General features: G+C 43.1%; 1 protein-coding gene and 1 long non-coding RNA gene across 8 annotated transcripts in view; one reads left to right on the forward strand and one right to left on the reverse strand.

Annotated features, from left to right (window-relative positions):
• Positions 1-12,120, reverse strand: part of LOC103564969 (uncharacterized) — a 103,316-nt gene extending 91,196 nt beyond the window's left edge. For 2 of the 4 annotated variants that reach the window (XR_548189.2, XR_011543478.1), the window contains exon 1: positions 11,871-12,120. This is a non-coding gene — a long non-coding RNA (uncharacterized lncRNA). The remainder of the gene's footprint in view (positions 1-11,870) is intronic. The other 2 variants (XR_011543479.1, XR_011543480.1) reach the window with 2 other exon arrangements.
• Positions 11,380-18,976, forward strand: part of GRHL2 (grainyhead like transcription factor 2) — a 156,794-nt gene continuing 149,197 nt past the window's right edge. Inside the window, exon 1 of one of the 4 annotated variants that reach the window (XM_008540923.2) lies at positions 11,380-12,210. In XM_008540923.2, the coding sequence (XP_008539145.1) occupies positions 12,191-12,210 (20 nt within the window). In that variant the 5' untranslated portion in view covers positions 11,380-12,190. Of the gene's footprint in view, positions 12,268-18,976 lie in introns of all 4 variants that reach the window. The other 3 variants (XM_008540920.2, XM_008540930.2, XM_070631909.1) reach the window with 3 other exon arrangements.

Genomic DNA, 18,976 nt, shown 5'->3' on the forward strand with positions numbered 1-18,976 from the left:
TTTTGGTGTCTGAATCTCAGTGCTCCCAACTAGCTTCTACGCATGCATATCTCTTGGCTTGCTATCTTAGGTCCATGGCCCAGTTCTAATATCTCCTTTTGGCCCACTTAAGCTTTAAGGCTCTCCAAATACCCTTTCTGGCATTTTTGATCCACCTCCCAATTTTCGTTCATGGTTTATGGCTCTGCTCATACTTGTGATTTGAGGGGATCTCAAGCCTTGGACAAAGACAGTTCCTACCAGTCTGCAGCCCTGCAGGGCCCACATCAGGCCACACCCAACTCAGGTCTCCTTATGCAGAAGTCCAGTAGGAACAGATTCAGGCAATTTAAAGACTGTCAAATTAGAAGGGGCGATCTCATGATACGAGGTTATGTGAATATGTTTTTCCAGGTTGAGACATTTTTTCAAGAGTATATTGAGGCATCAACAATGTGCATGCCTCATTAAAAATCTCAGAAAGAACATTCTGTTCTGCTGTGGCCCCAGGTACGGTCTTTGGGTTCTCATTGTGACATATTCCCTTGGGTAAATGTCATCTCTTCTCAGTTTATTTATAGTTCATTTAGGCCATCAAAGTCATAATAATCCCCCAAATACGCAGAAAGGCTCTGATGATCAATGGGATACACGGAAAGCATTTTTATACAAGAGTGACAATGAAGAGAGTGGTATTAACATAATACTCCACAACCACCCTCTCATTATTGTGCCATTTGCATAATTTCCTTCAAGATCTTGCCTGAAGGATTTTTCTTCTGTGAAGCCATTCCTGACTAAATCTAACACGTCTTGATACAGGAAGAACTTCTTCACATTCAAGGCTAGGAGGTGGCATGGTACAGACTTTGAAATAAGACACATCAAGATTTGAATCCCAGCTCTGTTACTTATATTATCCAAAATGAAGGTCAAATTTATCATCTGTATTATGAAGCATTCAATACTGTGGTATCATTCTGGATTTTTTTTAACCAAATGCCAGTCTTCCACTACTCTCTTGTTAAGATAAGCCTGATTTGCTCAAATATTGAGCGGAGATTCCTTAATCTCATGGATGGTAGATCTAGCCTGTGATCTATACTGGTCATGTGACCCAGTTCTAGCCAATAAGATATAAGAGGAAGTCTGATGGGGGCTTCTGGGAAAGATTTCCATCCTTTAGGTGAATGCCCTGACTACCTTCCTCCTGCTTTTTAACTTGGTTGTGTAAGGACGTGATAGTTTTTTACCGTGATAGGCAGACAAGCACAAAGACACTGACCAGAACTCTGAGCTATGGAGCTGCCAATCTAATGCCAGCAATTGCCACCCCCTGTTCCAGTCCCTGGACTTCATATCATGCAGGAGAAATCAACCAGTCTTAGGTAGGGCCCCTCTTAGCTGGCTGCTCTTTGGTTTGCTGCTGAAAGCATTCTTGACAGTTATGATTACCTATCTCATAGAGTACTACTGAAACCTAAATGAGGAACCCAGTTCAGCTCCTGGAATATAGAAAGTGCTCTATAAATGCTTATGGAATTCACTTATTTACTCAACATTGCTGATAAAGGTACTCAATTTGATGTCTTTCTCAACTGAAGTTCCTCAACCATGGAATAGTTATAGAATGGGAAAGATGCTCATGATTCAGAGTATTTGTCATTTATTCATTCATCAAATATTTACTAAATGCTAGGTTTGGTGTTAAGCACCAGGGAATACAATGAGCCAATAACAGGCATCATCTCTGCCCTCGTGGAGCTTAGAGTCTAGCAGAGGGGGATGGTCAATGATCAAAACAGCACACAAGTAAATGTGAAATGACAACTGTGATAAGTGTGTTCAAGAAGAGGAGCACATTGCTACATTAGTAAATAATAAAGGTATCTTCCCAATATACCTAACGCTATCCTGGGAGAGCCGAAGAGGCCTCCCTGAGGATGAGATGATTGAGCACTGATCTGAGGGCAGGTCAGGAGCTAGTCAGATGAGGGAGAAAAGAGAACAAGAGTTTTAAGGAGATATAGACTAGTAAATGCAAAGATGCTGGGCGAGAGAGAACAGCATATGTTTGTAATCTGTGCTTTAATTTTCTAAATTAATTTCATTTTGATCAAAATTGTATATATGTATATAAATGTGTATAAGCCATACATGTGTATAAAACTAAATATCTAGTTTTAAAAGTCAAATAATTTTACTGAGAAATAATATTAATATATTTTTTGTCTTTTTTTTTTAAACTCATCTTTCCTTTTTTTTCTTTCTTGAGGAAGATTAGTTCTGAATTAACATCTGCCACCATTCCTCTTCTTTTTGCTGAGGAAGATTTGCCCTGAGCTAACATCCGTTGCCCATTGTCCTCTACTTTATATGTGGGACACCTGCCACAGTATGGCTTGATGAGCGGTTTGTAGGTCCACACCTGGGATCTGAACTGGCGAATCCCGGGCTGCTGAAGTAGATCGTGAAAACTTAAACCACTGCACCACTGGGTGGGCCCCTGATTAATATTACTGAAAAATAGCAATCCATGCCTCATTCCTCCCCACTTTCCACTCCTACTTTTAAGAGGCAATACTTTTTCACTATTTGAGCCTTCTTTTGAAGAATTCTAGCATTTACTTCCATATTCCTAAATAATATGATGATTGGTTAATCCAGAACACATTTCCAATTGTTTCTTTCTTGTTTGCCTCCACCTCAGGGTTTGGAAGAGCCAGATATCCACTTTTACAGCCACCCTTGCAGGGAAGGGTGGCTGTGTGGCTCAGTTCTGGCCCATGAGATGAAGGCATGGAGGAGGCTTCTAATGTCAATGCTGGCATAGCTTTCCTGATAAATGACATAGCTGAGGCTAGCACCACCCCTCTCCCCTTCTCACTGCCTTAAGCATAAATGTAATGGCTAAAGTTGAAGGGATCATCTTGTGTCCACAAGAAAAAGGCCAGAGAATTTTAGAGATGCCACCAACCAACATCAGGACAAAGCAAGTGGCTGCTAACTTTCAGATCTTTTTTTTTGTTTTCTGAGGAATATTTGCACTGAGCTAACATCTGTTGCCAATCTTCCTCCTCTTTTCTTTTTGCTTGGGGAAGATTAGCCCTGAGCTAAGACCTGTGCCAATATTTCTCTATTTTGTATGTGGGTCACCACCACAACATGGCTGACAAGTGGTGTATGTCCATACCCCAGATCTGAACCAGAGAACCCAGCTGCTGAAGTGGAGCGTGCTGAACTTAACCACTACACCACAGGGCTGGCCCCCAGACCATTTTTTTAACTTCATGTGATCTTTTTTAGTGAGAAAAACTAAATCCTTTAACTCTTTCACAAGCTTCCACTTCCTCCTCACCAACACAGCAGAAGTATCTTCCTCCTTTCACTTTCCCAATTGAGTTTTATCACCAATTTTAGTAAATTATCATGCAGTAATTCCATCATGATGATCATATGAATATTTACTATTGAACCAAGTATGTACTAAGATTAATATGATTATATTTCCATTCTTGTACAATATTTTTTCCCCTTGAGCTACTGAATGTCAAAATACTTGCTTAATTTTCTCCATACCTGTTACTAATACTTTCTACACCCTCAAAGAATTTCTCAATATAATTTTCCACAATATTAAATGTAATAGTTGGAGTCCACTTCCCACCCCCACCCAGAGACCTCTGTTGAAAGAGAGAATTTAGCTGCTGTCTAAGCCTACTACAAAGCCATCATTCTGACTTTCCTCCAACTTTCTCTTCTGTTGGCTCCCGTTTGGAGCCTAAGACTATCTCTTTTTTGCTTCTCTCTTGTTCTCCCATGTCTTAATGGAGCCCATCATCCAATATCTTTCTGAGAAGGGGCACATGAGAGGCAATTTTAGAGACCCTGCATTTCTGAAAGAGAATTTTATTCCACTTTTATTCTTCATCAATAACTTTTCTAGGCATAGAATTCAGTATTTAAAGGCGCTCTTTCTAATCTTCAAGCTGACAGTGTTGTTGAGAAAGCTAATACATTCCCCTTCTTGTGCGTGTGTGTCTGCACAGTTTCTATTTGCTCATTTCATTTTACTTTTACTCTTCAGACAAGTCAGCCCAGAAATTTAATGATAAATGCTTCCATTTCCATTATTTCGAATCCACTGTGCTGAGCACTGGATGGGTCATATCAATCAGTAGACTCATGACACTCGAATTCTTAAAAATCATATTTTATCTTTTTTCTAGTAATTCTCTCCCCACCATTTTCTCCCTTCTCTCTTTCTGAAACACCTGCTAGTCACTGATTAGACTTTATTGAGTGATTCTGCAATTTTATTATCTTTTCTCTTTTACTGTCTATTTTGCTCTTTTTGTTCTACTTTCTGGGAGGTTTCCTAGATTCTAGCTTCAAATATGCCACGAAAGCCTCTATTTCAGCTTTTATCCTTTAATGTCCACAGGCTCTTGATTTCCTGATGGTTGTTTTATTGCTTTTAAATAGTATGCTGTTCTTCTTTCATGGATGCAGTCTCTTCTCATATATTAAATCACACAGTCCTTATCCCATCCCTGTACTATCTGTTTGCCTCAAAATCATTCTTTTAGTCACACTTTTGTTCTGGTCTTTGTACTTCATTTTGGAGGCTTTTCTCAAATGCCCAGTGATCCCTGACATCATGTTTGTATTTAAGAATGTGGCATAAAAACCTTATTAGAAGCCCTCTGTGTGAGAGTGGGACTTGTTGACTGATGGATTTTATTGAAAGGAGATCTGGTAGAGAGTAGGTTTTCTTTCTTCATTCCTTTCCTCTCTTTCTTTTTCTTTCTTTCTTTCCCTCCCTCCCTTCCTTCCTTCTTCCTTCCCTCCCTTCCTTTCTTTCTTTCTTCTCTCTCTCCCTCCCTCTCTTCCTCTATTCTCCCTCTCTCTCTTTGTTTTAATTAAAAAAAAATTTTTTTTTATTTTTTAAAGATTGGCACCTGAGCTAACAATTGTTGCCAATCTTTTTTTTCCTGCTTTTTCTCCCCAAATCCCCCCAGTACCTAGTTGTATATTTTAGTTGTGGGTTCTTCTAGTTGTGGCATGTGGGATGCCACCTCAGCATGGGCTGATGAGCAGTGCCATGTCCGCGCCCAGGAGCCGAAACAGTGAAACTCTGGGCCAATGCAGCAGAGCGTGCTAACTTAACCACTTGGCCACGGGGCCGGCCCCTCTCTTTCTGATTGTGGAATACCCACATGTCAGTATCTATAAATCTTTTCTCTAGGACCTTATAATTTATTTAAAGAAAGATTCCCTGATCTTTTACCTTGGGGGAGAGGCAGGTATAGTGCTGGTATACACTTGGCTCCTGGCTCATTCAGCTGGGTGGAGGAAGGTAGGAGAGATGGTATCTCACAGATTAGCATGTGGTCTTTCACTTACTCTCCTTGCCATAGGTCCAATGCCTCTCTCCTGATGGCTCCCTTGATGTACTGAAGCCTGAAGTCTTCCTGATTCAATTTGACTAGAATACATGTCCGTCTCCTGCCAGCATGGAAGAGGGATGGTCTTATGGGCTGAACTGTGTCCCCCCTAAATTCATATGTTAAGTCCTAACCTCCAGTACTTCAGAATGTGACTAGATTTGGAGATAGGACTTTTACAGAGGGTATTAAGGTAAAATGAGGTCATATTGATTGCCCTAACCCAATATGACTGGTATCCTTATAAGAAGAGGATATTAGGACACAGATGTGCATGCTCACAGTGAAAAGACCATGTGAGGACACAGCAAGAAGACGGCCACCTGCAAGCCAAGGAGAGAGACTTCAGAAAGAAACCAACTCTGCCAAAACCTTGATCTTGGACTTCCAGCCTCCAGAACTGTGAGAAAATAAATTTTTGTTGTTTAAACCTTTGTTAAACACAGGTACTTTGTTATGGCAGCCCAGGCAAACTAATACAGATGGACTTTTGATTAAGCTGGGTAGAGCAGGGACCTATGGGTCTAATCGTTTGGAATCAAGATTTTGAATCAATCCCTCTGGTTTCAGCCCTACCCCTCATTCCCACCTTCAATGACAACTAGAAACTTGATTTGTATGCCTTTGTGGGGTTCTACAGGCTCAACAGGCTTGGTCCTCAGAGTCTACAGATGCTCAGGTTCATCTTTCTCAGCCTGGCTAAATCAGTTCCTACTCCTTTAGTCACTTTCCACTTTCCAAATTTTGTTGTCATCTTTAACCCTGTCATCTCCTCTCTTATTCTTCTATCAGTGGGACATCAGGAGGAAGGAGAGCTAAAGACGTGTATTCAGTGCACCGTATTTTAACAGGACCATGCTTTCTACTGAAGAGTTACCAACGGCAAACCCAAGCAACAAAAACGTTCACTATCCTGAAGGAAAGATGCAAACCTCAGCTGGTTGCTGGCTGAATTTCACACTGTTAATTTAAGAGCCTTCCATGGAATCTGTAAGTGTCAACGCAAACATGCACATTCACGCAATCACGAAAAATAGAAGGGGCCCCAAAGTGCAAGGGAACTGCCATTTAATGCTCAGTTGGTTAAGTTATAAATCTCTATGTTGGTTTCAATTCAGGCATCCAGATACATTTCATTATTTCCGAAGTTTCTTCTTGGGGCTAATAGCCAATCAAACAACTTTGTGTTTTTGTAGTGTCAAACAACGCAGGAGATACCACCTGTCATTGGCTCCCCAGTAGATTCGATGGCAGACCTGCTGTAGTGGCCTTGGGTATGATCACATCTAGTGGGTGAGCAAGCAGCAGGCAGACTCATGTGACTAGATCTGCAGCCCTTTAAAACTTGCTATTTCCGCCCAGATGCCACAGAAATGGCATCCTTCTCGCCAACTCTCACTATAAAAGACTTGCCATAATAAAACAACAATTTAGCATCAAATACTAAACTTTCTAAAGATACTACTAGCTGATAAAATGATACTAAAATGATAATAGAAATAAGCAATGCTATTTTTCTTCCCTAGGAATTTAACTAAAATTTCAGTCTCATAAAAGAAATAATTTAGTCTAAAAACAGTACTCTTTTATAACTAGCTTTTTACATGAAAATTTACTTTGTTGCTGTCACAACAAATGCCATCACCTAAAATGACCATCAAACTAAACTGTGCTGAAACTCCTAAGTCAGATTCCAGGCTGATTTTTTTTTTTTTTCCTTTTTCTCCCCAAAGCCCCCTGGTACATAGTTGTATATTCTTTGTTGTGGGTCCTTCTAGTTGTGGCATGTGGGACGCCGCCTCAGCGTGGTTTGATGAGCAGTGCCATGTCCGCGCCCAGAATTCGAACCAACGAAACACTGGGCCGCCTGCAGCGGAGAGTGCAAACTTAACCACTCGGCCACGGGGCCAACCCCCCAGGCTGATTTTTTAGGATGCACCAACTCCTCCAATCAAGGACAATGGTCAACTGTTACATAAACAATCACTAGGTTGGGAATGGAATAATCCAGACAGGTAAAATCTACTTCTTACCCCATGGCTATTGAAAGTTGTTGGAACACTCCCCGTCCAGCATAATTTAGGATGATGGCCTTCAGTGACTAAAGGTGTGCTACTTCTTCCTGTCAGGATACTGTACTGGTGTGTTTCAAACGCTAACATGCATCAGAACCACCTGGAGGGCTTGTTAGAAAAACACTGCGGCCAACCTCCTTGCGTTTCTACTTCAGTAGGTCCGGGTTGAGTTGGTGAATCTGCATTTCTAACGAGTTCCCAGGTGATCCAGTGCCGATGGTCCATCCGGGGACCACAGTTTGGGAATCACTGCTGTTTTAAGTGATTATGGATAAAGATGTCTGGAGAGAGAGTAGTACATTCTCTTGATGGGTGTGGCAGAAACGTTCATATTCATTTACAACTCTTCTGCCAAAAGAATCAAAGCAATTGGGTAATGGAGGTAATTTCATGGTTGACAATTTAAAATGGTCCATGAGAACCTTCTCCTTCACTAATCTAATCTGTCTATATAGTAGTAGTTAGCAATTAGGGGATACTAAGCTATCTAGTTAAAACTGAGTTATTAAATGTTGGAGAAGAAGAAAGGAATCTTGACTATCACAGACCAATAAAAGGAAAGGTTTGACCATAAATTCTAGTTTTGTTTGCACAAACAAATTTGGGAGAGTTTGGTAAAAGCTTTCAGATAATTTTGGAAATGGCTTCAGATTAAAGATGACAGATTGACTCACACTTGTTTATCTTCATTGTCTGCTGAAAAGGACAGTAAGGGAACATGAAAGGATAAATCCACAGGGACATAGAGCACGGAGGAGGGGTCATCTGCCAAAGACATATTTCAATACAATTCTGGAAGAAGGGGTGGATGGAGGAGTGGAAACTGGTTTAACAGGACAGTGGAAGCTATATTCTAATGTCGTCCCAGAGGTCAGTACAGAAGCAGCTCAATTACCCTACAAAACCCCAGAGGCCTGGGTCTTGGAGATGCCAGAGATCATCAGAGGGAGATGCTGGTGAGAGGCCCCAGGATCCCAGAAGTGAAGGAGAGATGAGAGGCAGGGGGCCGAGTGAATGTGGGTATTTGGAGATGTTAGATCCTCAGGTCCCTGTCCCACTCCTTGCACCCAGGCGATTACCTCCAACATGAGAAACAGGAGAAAGGCTTGTACACCATGCATAAAGAAGGGCAGGAGTAATGCACCTACAAGAAAGAAAAGAACCTGAAAGACTGCATACTCAGCAGTGACTCACCCACACCCCTTCCCCTCAACTGCTTCCAGAATATAGGCAGCCAGGTGAACGTCCCCTCAGGCAAGAGATTGCAGATATTTCTTTTGAGGAACTGAAGAGCCCAAAAGAAAAGACCTCTAGTTTCTACATTTAGGGGATCTTCCTATGGAAAGACCAGATTTCACCTGATCACCATACAGCAAGCCCATCGGTGAGTAAGTGCCCTCTCTCCCACCCCTGTACGTAGAGTTTCCAGTTTCTGGTGGGGTTCCACGACCTCGCTCTTAGACTTTTATGTATGAATGGAGTCAAAGGTTTGCAGACATTTGGCAAAAGCCCCCAACATGATGGGACTAACACAGATACATGCGAAAAAAGGAAGCCGAAAGAAGGCAGGAAGCAGAATAAAACCATATAGCAAACACCCTCAAAAGACAGAAGAAATTACTGGAACCATGACATAATCTTGGAATTCTATTTAAAAAATAACAGATAACATGAAACGAGCTCTTAGGATAGCTGAGATAAAAACTTCAGTCGAAAGTAAAGTAACTAAATATTCCCTAAAGTAGAACAAAAGATGAAGAGAGGTCCAACAGGAAAGAAAAATAATTCTAAGATTAATTCAGAAGATCCAAGATCCAATTGAGAAGAGTTTCAAAAAGAAATGGGTGGACAAAAATTGAGGACTTATTATGTGTTTGGCAGTGTTCTAAGTGGCTCATAGATATCAGTGAGGTAACTATTATTACTGCCTCATTTTACAGATGAGGAAACTGGAGCATAGGGAGAGTAAGTGACTTAACCAAAGTCACGTGGTAGAGTCAGTATTTGAACTCGGGCAATCTCTTCCCAGAGTTTTTATGCTCTTAACTACTCTGCCAGGATGGTCTTCCCCAAAGGAGAAAAGATTACTAAAGAAATATTTCAAGAAAATTTCCTGAACCAGACATAAGCCTTCAAACTGAAAGGGTCCATTGAGTGCCCAGCACATAATTATGAGATTTCAGAATATTAGAGATCAAGAGCTTATTCCACAAGTTTCCAGAAAGCAAAATTCCAGGTCACAAAGGAATGGGAATCAGGATGGCACTGGAATTCTCAACAGCAACACTGGACACTAGAAGATAAAAGAGCAATTTTTATAAACTTATGAATGAAAATTTTCAACTTAGAATTCTCATCTCCATTGGAACAGGAGGACAGTGGACTTTTGGAGGGATGTTTCCTGGGGGGAGGGGGAATGGAATTGATTGTTTGATAATTTGGAAAATAAATTTGCTAGTCATTTTATAGATATGTTGTAGAAAAAGTATCAGGATGGGTGCGTACCAAAGTAAACAGACAAAAGGTTTTGTAAGAAAGAAAACAACCATAGTGCACTAGTCTGCTCTGTTGTGACTGATATTTGCACAGTCATTGACTACGTGCTATCCCTAAACTGTGAAAGAGCTATGTTGGTTGAATGGCAGAAGGGGAAACTGGGTGGGATGTACAGCAGTATAAATTATTTAGAATATGGGAAGTAAATGGCAGAAGAGACAGTTAGAAGTGGAATGTGGTTGCCTCTGGAAAGGAGGTTAAGAAGGTAGAGGAGAGGTGGGTACTGTATCATCTTAAAATATTATATTATCTTTAAGAAGTAAGTGTGCGTGGGCTGGCCCGGTGGTGTAGGGGTTAGGTTCCACGTGCTCCGTTTCCATGGCCAGTTTCATGGGTTCCAATCTCTGGCATGGACCTATACCACTTGTCAGCCATGCTGTGGTGGCATCCCACATACAAAATAGAGAAAGATTGGCACAGATTAACAGGCTCAGTGCTCAGGGCTAATCTTCCTCAAGCGAAAAAAGAGGAATAGTGGCAACAGATGTTAGCTTAGGGCAAATCTTCCTCAGCAAAAAAAAAAAAAAAAAAAGTGTATGTGTTTCTACTGTCTTTAAAAAGTAACAATAAAATTTTGAAATTCATTTGTTGAGAGTGAAAACATAGAACAACCAAACCTTCTTTCATAATGTAATTTTCAGAAAGTATCTGAAAGATTAAAACAGAAGTTGTATCAACTCTGGCAATGTAGTATTAACTTGAAATAAAATACGGTAAGCTTTTCATGCCCTCCTTCATTTCCACAATTCATATGTATGGGCTAGATCCCTGTCAGAACTTCCACAAATACTCTTTGGGAGCAGTGGTTATAAACACACCTTTGCTAATTCGTGTTGTTTCCAACTAGAAGAAACAGAACCACAAAGAAGTCAGTTTCAACCTGAATTGTTTCTGTAGCAACCATATTAAACTGGAAGGATAATACACTTTTGTAGTCGCTGCTTCTATTGAATTACAACGTAAATGTTGATGCCTGCCTGGAAACGTCAAATGACAACAGGTTTATGGAACAGATTCAGTGGTTGTTTGCAGTTCTGGAATCTCAGGCTGTAGAATTGAGACAGAAGAGGTGCGCCTGGGCCGTCTTAGTATCTAGTCAACCGAATCTCCTCACCCCATCAAAACCACACCACTCCCCATCTGCCCAGCTCATGAAAGGATGCTCACCTGTTTGAAAATCTGCAATCTACCTAGTATCTTTTACACATCGGGACACGAAACGTGTTTATTGTGGATAAGAATGTTAAAAATGCAATTACGCAACGAACCCGTCGATCTTTCTGTCCCCCCCACCCCGCCCGCCCCAGCAGAAAGTAAACTTCAGTTCTGTGCTCTTCTGACACTGTCATACAGTCCCCTTAACGTGGATATTAAAAGCCTCGTGGTTGTGCTGCGCATTCGATTCCGGCTGGCTTGCGATACCTGAGTTCAGCTCTCCTTAGTCCTTCCGTTCGACCCACAATCCCTAGTGGTTGCAGGTGTTGCCTTTTTTCCTGGTTCCTTCTTTCCCTCCAGGCACCCCACCCCCAGCCCCGACCCCGGGCCGGCCTCCGTGAAGAAGGAAAACAGCGTGAAGTCTACTCGAAGCACTGACCCTCAGCTCCCACGGGCTGCCGCAGAGCTGCAGGCGTGCCGCCGCTCCACTCAGGTAAACTTCGGAATGAGTTACCTGCACTTGGAGAAGGGCCTTACCTGAGCGCGCCTCTGCCAATGGCAGCTCACCTGAGGAAGCTCCGCAGCCAATCACCGCGCAGCTCGTCCCTCGGGCTTGTACCCTTTAGTGAAAGAATTCAGCTCCTTGCGAGAAAGTTACCTGTGGCCGCCCAAGTCCGCCACTTTCTGCTCTGTGGCTGCCCACTGCCACCATCCAGGAGGACTCCGCGCCGCCCGGCCGCCTCCGAGCTCGGGCCCCATGTGAGGGGCCCCCCCTTATCCCACCTTTCCGGCTAGGTGAGGGCGCGAGCAGGCGAGCGAGCGAGAGTGGTGAGGGGGGACGGAAAAGCAGAATTACCTGTAGCTCTTGTTCTGCCATCTCGGGCGCTCTCACACACCTTCACCTGCACAGACTTGAAAGTCCAGTTTCACCAGAGGCTGAGGCTCCAGGAAAAGGGGAGCGAGTTCATTGGATCAAACATGTCACAAGAGTCGGACAAGTAAGTGGATCACACGCGCCGGCTGCTGCTACTACCACTTTGGGCTGATGGCAACTGGTTTGTTATGTTTTTTTTTTTTTTTAAGTTGCTATTGTTGGTATTTTTTTCCTTCTTTTTTCTTTTTCTTTTTGGTGTATCCAGACTTTTGCAGATTATGTTTCTATCCTGATTAAGGGAAGAAACCCTACAAGAATGTGGATGTTTAATACCCCCTTTGGGCCTTGATAGTCCAAGTAGGTTTTGCTCCTTCCTGCCTGCCTTACCGAAGATCTCAGCTCCCGTTTCCCAGAACGAATGCTTGGATGTTGGCAGAGGTTTTGGTAGATGAAACGGGAACCTGTTATTTCCCCCTCTCTTTTAGTTGCTCCCACCGCTTCAGGCTTCTAGGGCCATTTGGAAATTCAGCTGAGGTCCTTCGATTTGTCCAAAGGGCCTGCTGGAAAAGCGGGTCTTGGCGGCTTTTGTGTGAGCGCAACAAAGAGCCTTTATATCGAAGCAGAAACGGCCATCTTCCCGCACTGGGGCAGGAGGGAGTGCGTGTGTGCGCGCCCGCGTGTGCGCCCCCGAGGGGAGGCGAGGCGCCGGGGCGGCCGGCATCGGGGGGGTAGCCCCGCGGCGTCCCTCGCCGCTGCCCCTGCCTCCCGGGCTCCGGTCCACCCCTGCATTGTTTGGCCACCTTACGCAGGTGCGGGAGGACAGGGCCTTTCGGAAATGAGGGGAATTGATTTGAGGCCCGAGTTTGCGCCGCCGTAGGGCGCAAGGGGCGCCTGCGACTTGTCGATTCGCCCAGGCCGGACGGCGGCTGCACGCCCTGCGAGCCCGCGGCCCTTCCCTCCGCGGCCCGGCCCGCCCAGGCGCTCCGCGCCGGAGGCCGCCACCTCGGGCGTGGCTGGGGGCTGCGTGGGTCGCGCCGGGCCTTCCCGGGGGCTCTAGGCTGGAACGGCTGGGGCCCGGGGCGGCGGGGCCCGGCTTCCCGCGCCTGGGAAGGCGAGCGGGGAAGCGCGTCCTTCCCGTCCGGGACCCGCACTGGCCTCGCAGGGATCGGCGGCCTGCGCGGCCAGAGTCGCAGGGCGCCAGGCCCGGTCCGGTCGCGTCCAGGCGGCCTCCCGGCAGGCCTGGCCCCCGCCCTCGGGACGGCTTTGTGCTGGCTGAGGGAGGTGGGGCCGAGGGCGGGAGCGCGAGGGAGCCGGAGGTGGGTCCCGCGGCCTTTCTGGGGATTCGGTGCGACACTCCCTTCCCCCTCCTCTCGGGTGCGCCCCGGGCTGGGAACTGGCAGCGTCCTCTTGGAGTGCGCAGGGGCCCCTTTTTGCTTTCTCCGATAACATTACCCTGGTGGTGTGCCCACCCCAGGGGACCTTCCTGAGGGTGTCTCGGCTGGGACAAGGGCCGCAGGCACCTCTCCTGGAGAAGTGGCTGGAACCAGTCCCAAATTGAGGGACCCTGAGGGGGCGGCGGGAATGCCCTGCGGACCTGTCCAGGGCTGGACGGGAAGGACCATGCTCAAGGCAAGCTGCTGGTAGGATAGGCGCATCTAACAACACGTGCTGTCATACTTACGTAAAAAAATCTCCCAGATAGTACCCCGTTACCCACCAAGGAGAAATTGCGTGCTACACGGGGGCGGGGAGCACTAGCGTTACAAACACCGGAAGAGGGTAGGAGTAGGGTAGGGATAGAATGTTCTATGATTCTATGACTGTACCCCGACTCCCACCTCAAGTTCCCTCTGTAGCGTTGAAGAAATCACTACTCGAGTTTGAAGACTTCAATAGTCAAAAGCCCGGATGACAGCAGGGTTTTTTGGTTTGTTTTTATCTTCGTGTCAAAAATGGTTGCAAATCTAGTGAACATCGGATAAGACGACGTAATTCTTAATTAAATCACACAATTCACATTTGGTTGCACTGCGTAGTTTTGTGATCCAACATGACTCGAATTCGGAATGAAAACCGATCGGTTTTTATTTTAGCCTCTCATACTTAGCACCGATACAGACTATTTAGTATTGAAAATAAGTTCTGAGCACCAGCAGTCTGGTTTCACTACGGTGCATTACCTAATTTTTATGGGTAATAACTATCTGGGAATATCTATACTTACACTTAAAGAAAGTAGCTTTTATCTAGTCATCATTTCCAAGACTTAATTTTGTATCTTGGGAAAAATACTAACAATACCCCCTGAAAGAGCATTGAACCCCTCTTTCCTCCTTCTGCTTGGACTATTGAGAAATGTTTGAAATTAATAAATGATTTTTGGATCATTTTTGGAAATTTTAGCCTAGTTTTCTCAATGTTAATATTCGAATGGAGAACTGGCAGATATGGGTCCAGCTTTTATGGGCCTAAAGCTTATGCAATTGTGTATATTAGGTGGGGTGGGGGTGTGGGCTCTAAGAAAAAGAACATGTCGCTGGGGCTCCCTGCCAGAGCAAAAGAGGGCTCCTGAACCTTGAGCTTTATCAGCTTTATGGTAAATCCACCTAGGAGGCTTGTCTGTGTTTTCTGGAAGTAACCTAAAAGAATACACACAGTTATTTTTCCATACACATCAAAGTGTAAGTAATCTTTTGGATTGCCTACGAAGATAATTCCAATTAGCAAGTCTGGACTGAAGTAGCGTAGTCTTTTAGGGTTGTGGACTTTTCAGATTGTGTTCTGCAGTGTTGATGCTATCACTAATTAAAACAAAGTTTTTTAGGACAGTTTGTCTTTGTACACATTTAAAAACTCTCTGCTCCTCCTTTCTTAAATTTTATGAAGATTTATGATCTTGTCAACAAGCATGTGTATTCTTGCAAGGCAATGATAGTTTTGGAAATTCTTATTTTACTGCCAAAATATATAAAATATATTCAGAGAGAATATAATATATATAAGTATATAACATATGGTATATATAGATATGTTATATATTCATTTATATAAATATATGTATATAAAATATTATATATAAAATATATCCTCTATGAATATATGTTATATATATGACTTTATATATATAATTTTATTTGATGCCCCCAGGTGTTTTTCATTACATAAACATGTTTTCTGATTACCTACTATTTGCAAAACAGATAGGCATTATAAGAAAATAAAAAGATGTATAAGATGGGCCATGTCCTCACAGGGCTTCACTCTAGTGGAAGGTAAGACTTGAACAGACACAATTTTAATTAAGGCAATACCTGGTAAGTGCCTAAAAGTTACCAAGAAAATACAATAGTATATTTGTCAAGTCATAGTGTATCTATCTCCCTTCTCCCTAGCCACCCCACTTTTGCCTAAGAAATTACTTTTAGTCATTTTGTGTGTTTTATCTTAAGGAGGCGGGCCATTATTCTAGAAAGGAAACAGAAAATGCCCAAAGTTATAGGTATCTTATGTGGATAACCTTTCAAGTAATGGGATGAAACATTTTAACTAAACTTTCTAATCTTTAGTTTTATAAATGCATATGTTTGTTTCTATTTGGCTATATAAAATATCTTTTAAGATCACAAATATTAACATTAATCATATCTACCTCAAACCACTAAAAATACTCATTTATTCAGCACATATGTCTTGAATGCCAGTCTCTATGGGGCATTGAGACTCACTAGCACGCAGAACCAAGTCCCTGCGTCATGGTGCTTGTATTGTGGTGCCAGGAAACAGAGAGTAAACCATCGAGAGGTGAATACTAACAGGTTAGACGGTGTTAAGTGCTTTGAAGGAAAGCAAAGCACTTAAAGGGATTGGGAATAATAGGCAGCTGTTTTATATAAGGTGGTCAGGGATGGGCTCTCTGATAAAATAACCTTTAAGCAGAGACCTGAAGGAAGTGAGGGATGGAACACTGAAGATACCTGGGGTAAGAATGTTACAGGCAGATGGAAGAGTGAGTGCAAAGGCCCTGAGGTAGGAGAGTGCTTAGCATATTCTAGAATCAGAAGGGAGCCAAGTGTGGGTGAACCAGAGGGGTAGAGAGATAATGGCCCTTTTAAGTAATCTAACATAATCAATTCACTACTAAATAGTCCAGACATTTAGATACACTCAAAACCAGGCAAAATGATGCTTATAGATGGTCGTGGCAGTCAACAGGTGAGTGTAAATAAAGAATCAGCTAATACTGCCAGTCTTGTCTTTTTCCTGAGTATCACCAGTTTAGTGGTTAGGGTCCAGTGTTCTCTTCCCTACAATGGATTCAAACCTGTGTGCGCTTCATTTAGGGATTAAAAATGCACGCATCCTAGAAGACCCCTGGGAATTAGAACTGAAGAAGAGGGACCAAGTACAGATGGTGTTTGCACTGACACTGTCGCCTCCCTGAAACTCTTGCTTTAACTTACCGCTCTTCAGCCAGTATCTCAACGCTTTAACAGGAGCCTCCAGCAAAATAAGGCTCGTCTTTCCTGCCTTCCTCTTGTCCTCGTTCAGTTTCTGCAAACTTGTGTCCATCAGAAAACACAGGCTCGTCCATTGTGTGTGGAAGTGAGACACTGCAAACAGTGTGCTTTGGTTAGTTTTGCATCTTCAGTGAAGGGAACTAGCATACAGGCAGAGTTAACCTACTTGAAAAATAAGATGATGCTAGCCAACAACATGAAAATTGGAATGATTAAAAAAAGTTTAAGATAATTACATATGTGCTTACTTAATAAGAATCTTCATAGGAAGCCTTTAAATCGTTGCTGCCTAAAATCATCTGATTACAAAAATATCAACTGAGACACATCCACTGAAACATTCTTCCAGATGAGCAGCTTCTGACATAATTTTAACCTGGGCTTAAGAATCCTTAGGCCTGGGGCCGGCCCCGTGGCCGAGTGGTTAATTTCGCACGCTCCGCTTCAGCAGCCCAGGGTTTCATGGTTCGGATCCTGGGTGCGGACATGGCACCACTAGTCAGGTGGTGTTGAGGTGGCATCCCATGTAGCACAACCAGAGGCACTTAAAACTAGAATATGGAACTATGTACTGGGGTCTTTGGGGAGAAGAGGAATAAGAGGAAAAAAAAAAAAGATTGGCAACAGATGTTAGCACAGGTGCCACTCTTTAAAAAAAAAAAGAATTCTTAGGCCTTCTCCCAATGTAGTTTACTTTCATTGTTTTGCTAAACTGCCCCTTCTGGAAGAATGCAGTCATTTTGAGAGGTCATATATTTCCAGATCTGGTAAAGACTTCATTTCAAGCGATGTTACCCCCGTGGGGCCTCTGCCAGGCCTGTAGCTAAGGGTCAAGCTCAGATCTTAGGCTGGATCCCACTCACTGGGGATCTGAGATAGAGTTAGAAGGCTAACCTTGACCTATGGTTTCACATTAGAACCTAAAACTAGTGTGCATTTTTCTGGGCACAGGTGTTTCACTGAATTTAGATTCTATTTTGTAGCATGAAGTCAACGATAACGAGTTCCGATCTGATGTTAGTGTCTGGTGAAATGATTTAATGGGTTGATGGTTGCAGTTTCATTTCTAGGGCTAATGGTAGCTTTAAGCATTACCCTCATCAGATGGTACTAGACCTTCTGTTGGCCTGTAATTAGGTCCTGTTTTAAACTGGCTGTAGAGACCAGGCCACCCAATGGGCTTAGTGCCATCTGATTTAAGGAGGATTAAAAGTAAGTGCTGAAGCAGTTGATGAAGAGCTGTAGCTAGCAATACGTATTAGACTGCAAAGTCAAAGGGAGAACATAGACAAGTAGCCAGGTAAGTCAAACATACATAGAAACATTTAAACCCCCCTACCACCCAATAACCCCAAGAAGTATTTGTTTGAAATCTATAGATAATTTAAACAAGACTACTATTTTGATGTTAGATGACTAAATCTAGTCTTTAAAAGGTCTTAGATAACTCAAGCAAGTGCTTCGGTTCTTCTTTGTAACTTTGATTTAAGTAGGCATGCATTTCTGGTTAAAAAATGAACAATTTGATTAAATAGTATTTTCCCTCTCTTACTTCCTCCCTAGTCTGAACCAACATTTTTTCCTCCTTCCCCTCCTCCCTTCTTTCCTTCCTTGGTCTGTATTTCGGTTCCACTTCCCTGATTTTTATTTCCTCCCATATTACTTGGTGGGAATTGACACACACAGTTTCTATGCAGAGAGATAAATGGAAATCTTATTTTAGGTGTTACTTTAGTCAGTGAACTTTGCCGTGTTCTCTTAGCATTTACAGTATCGGAGACCCATCTTTGGTACCTAAGCCAAGAGTTAAGATGGTGTCAGCAGATGATGTCACCCTATCTAAGTCAACTAAGTTTAAGCTTGGAAATTGTTTACTTTTAAGTTCTTAGTATAAGCAAAGCCTTATCCTAAATTAATTAGAGTCCTCACTCATGATCCCTGGCATTCACATTGGGGTGCAGACACTCTCTTCTTCAAAAGGTATTCAAGGATTCCTGCTCAATTACAAATACTAGGTCTAAGCTGAAATAGGGTAGCGATTGGTTTGGCAAACTTGTCCAGGAAAAATTCCTTAGCGAGCAGCAACAGGCTGAATAGGAATTTTTGCTTTCGCCCAGGAGGACTAGTGGGTTGCTTAGTAACAACAACATGCACCTGGGAGTCCCTCAGACAGCTTCACAGGTCTTCCAATTCAGGCCCTCAAATTCAGACTCACCCTACCCTGCACCTGCCCTGTCGTTTCCGTCCTTTGGAGCAGTCCCAGCTCCTTGGTTCAGATCTGTCTATCTGTTCATGCATTAACAGGACATTACATTTCATGCTGTAAGTTTTTAGGTGGTAAATGGTAAAAAGGACTGGACTATAATGGGTTAA

The sequence above is a fragment of the Equus przewalskii genome, chromosome 8 (genome assembly GCF_037783145.1).
Source record: "Equus przewalskii isolate Varuska chromosome 8, EquPr2, whole genome shotgun sequence".
Taxonomy (NCBI): domain Eukaryota; kingdom Metazoa; phylum Chordata; class Mammalia; order Perissodactyla; family Equidae; genus Equus; species Equus przewalskii.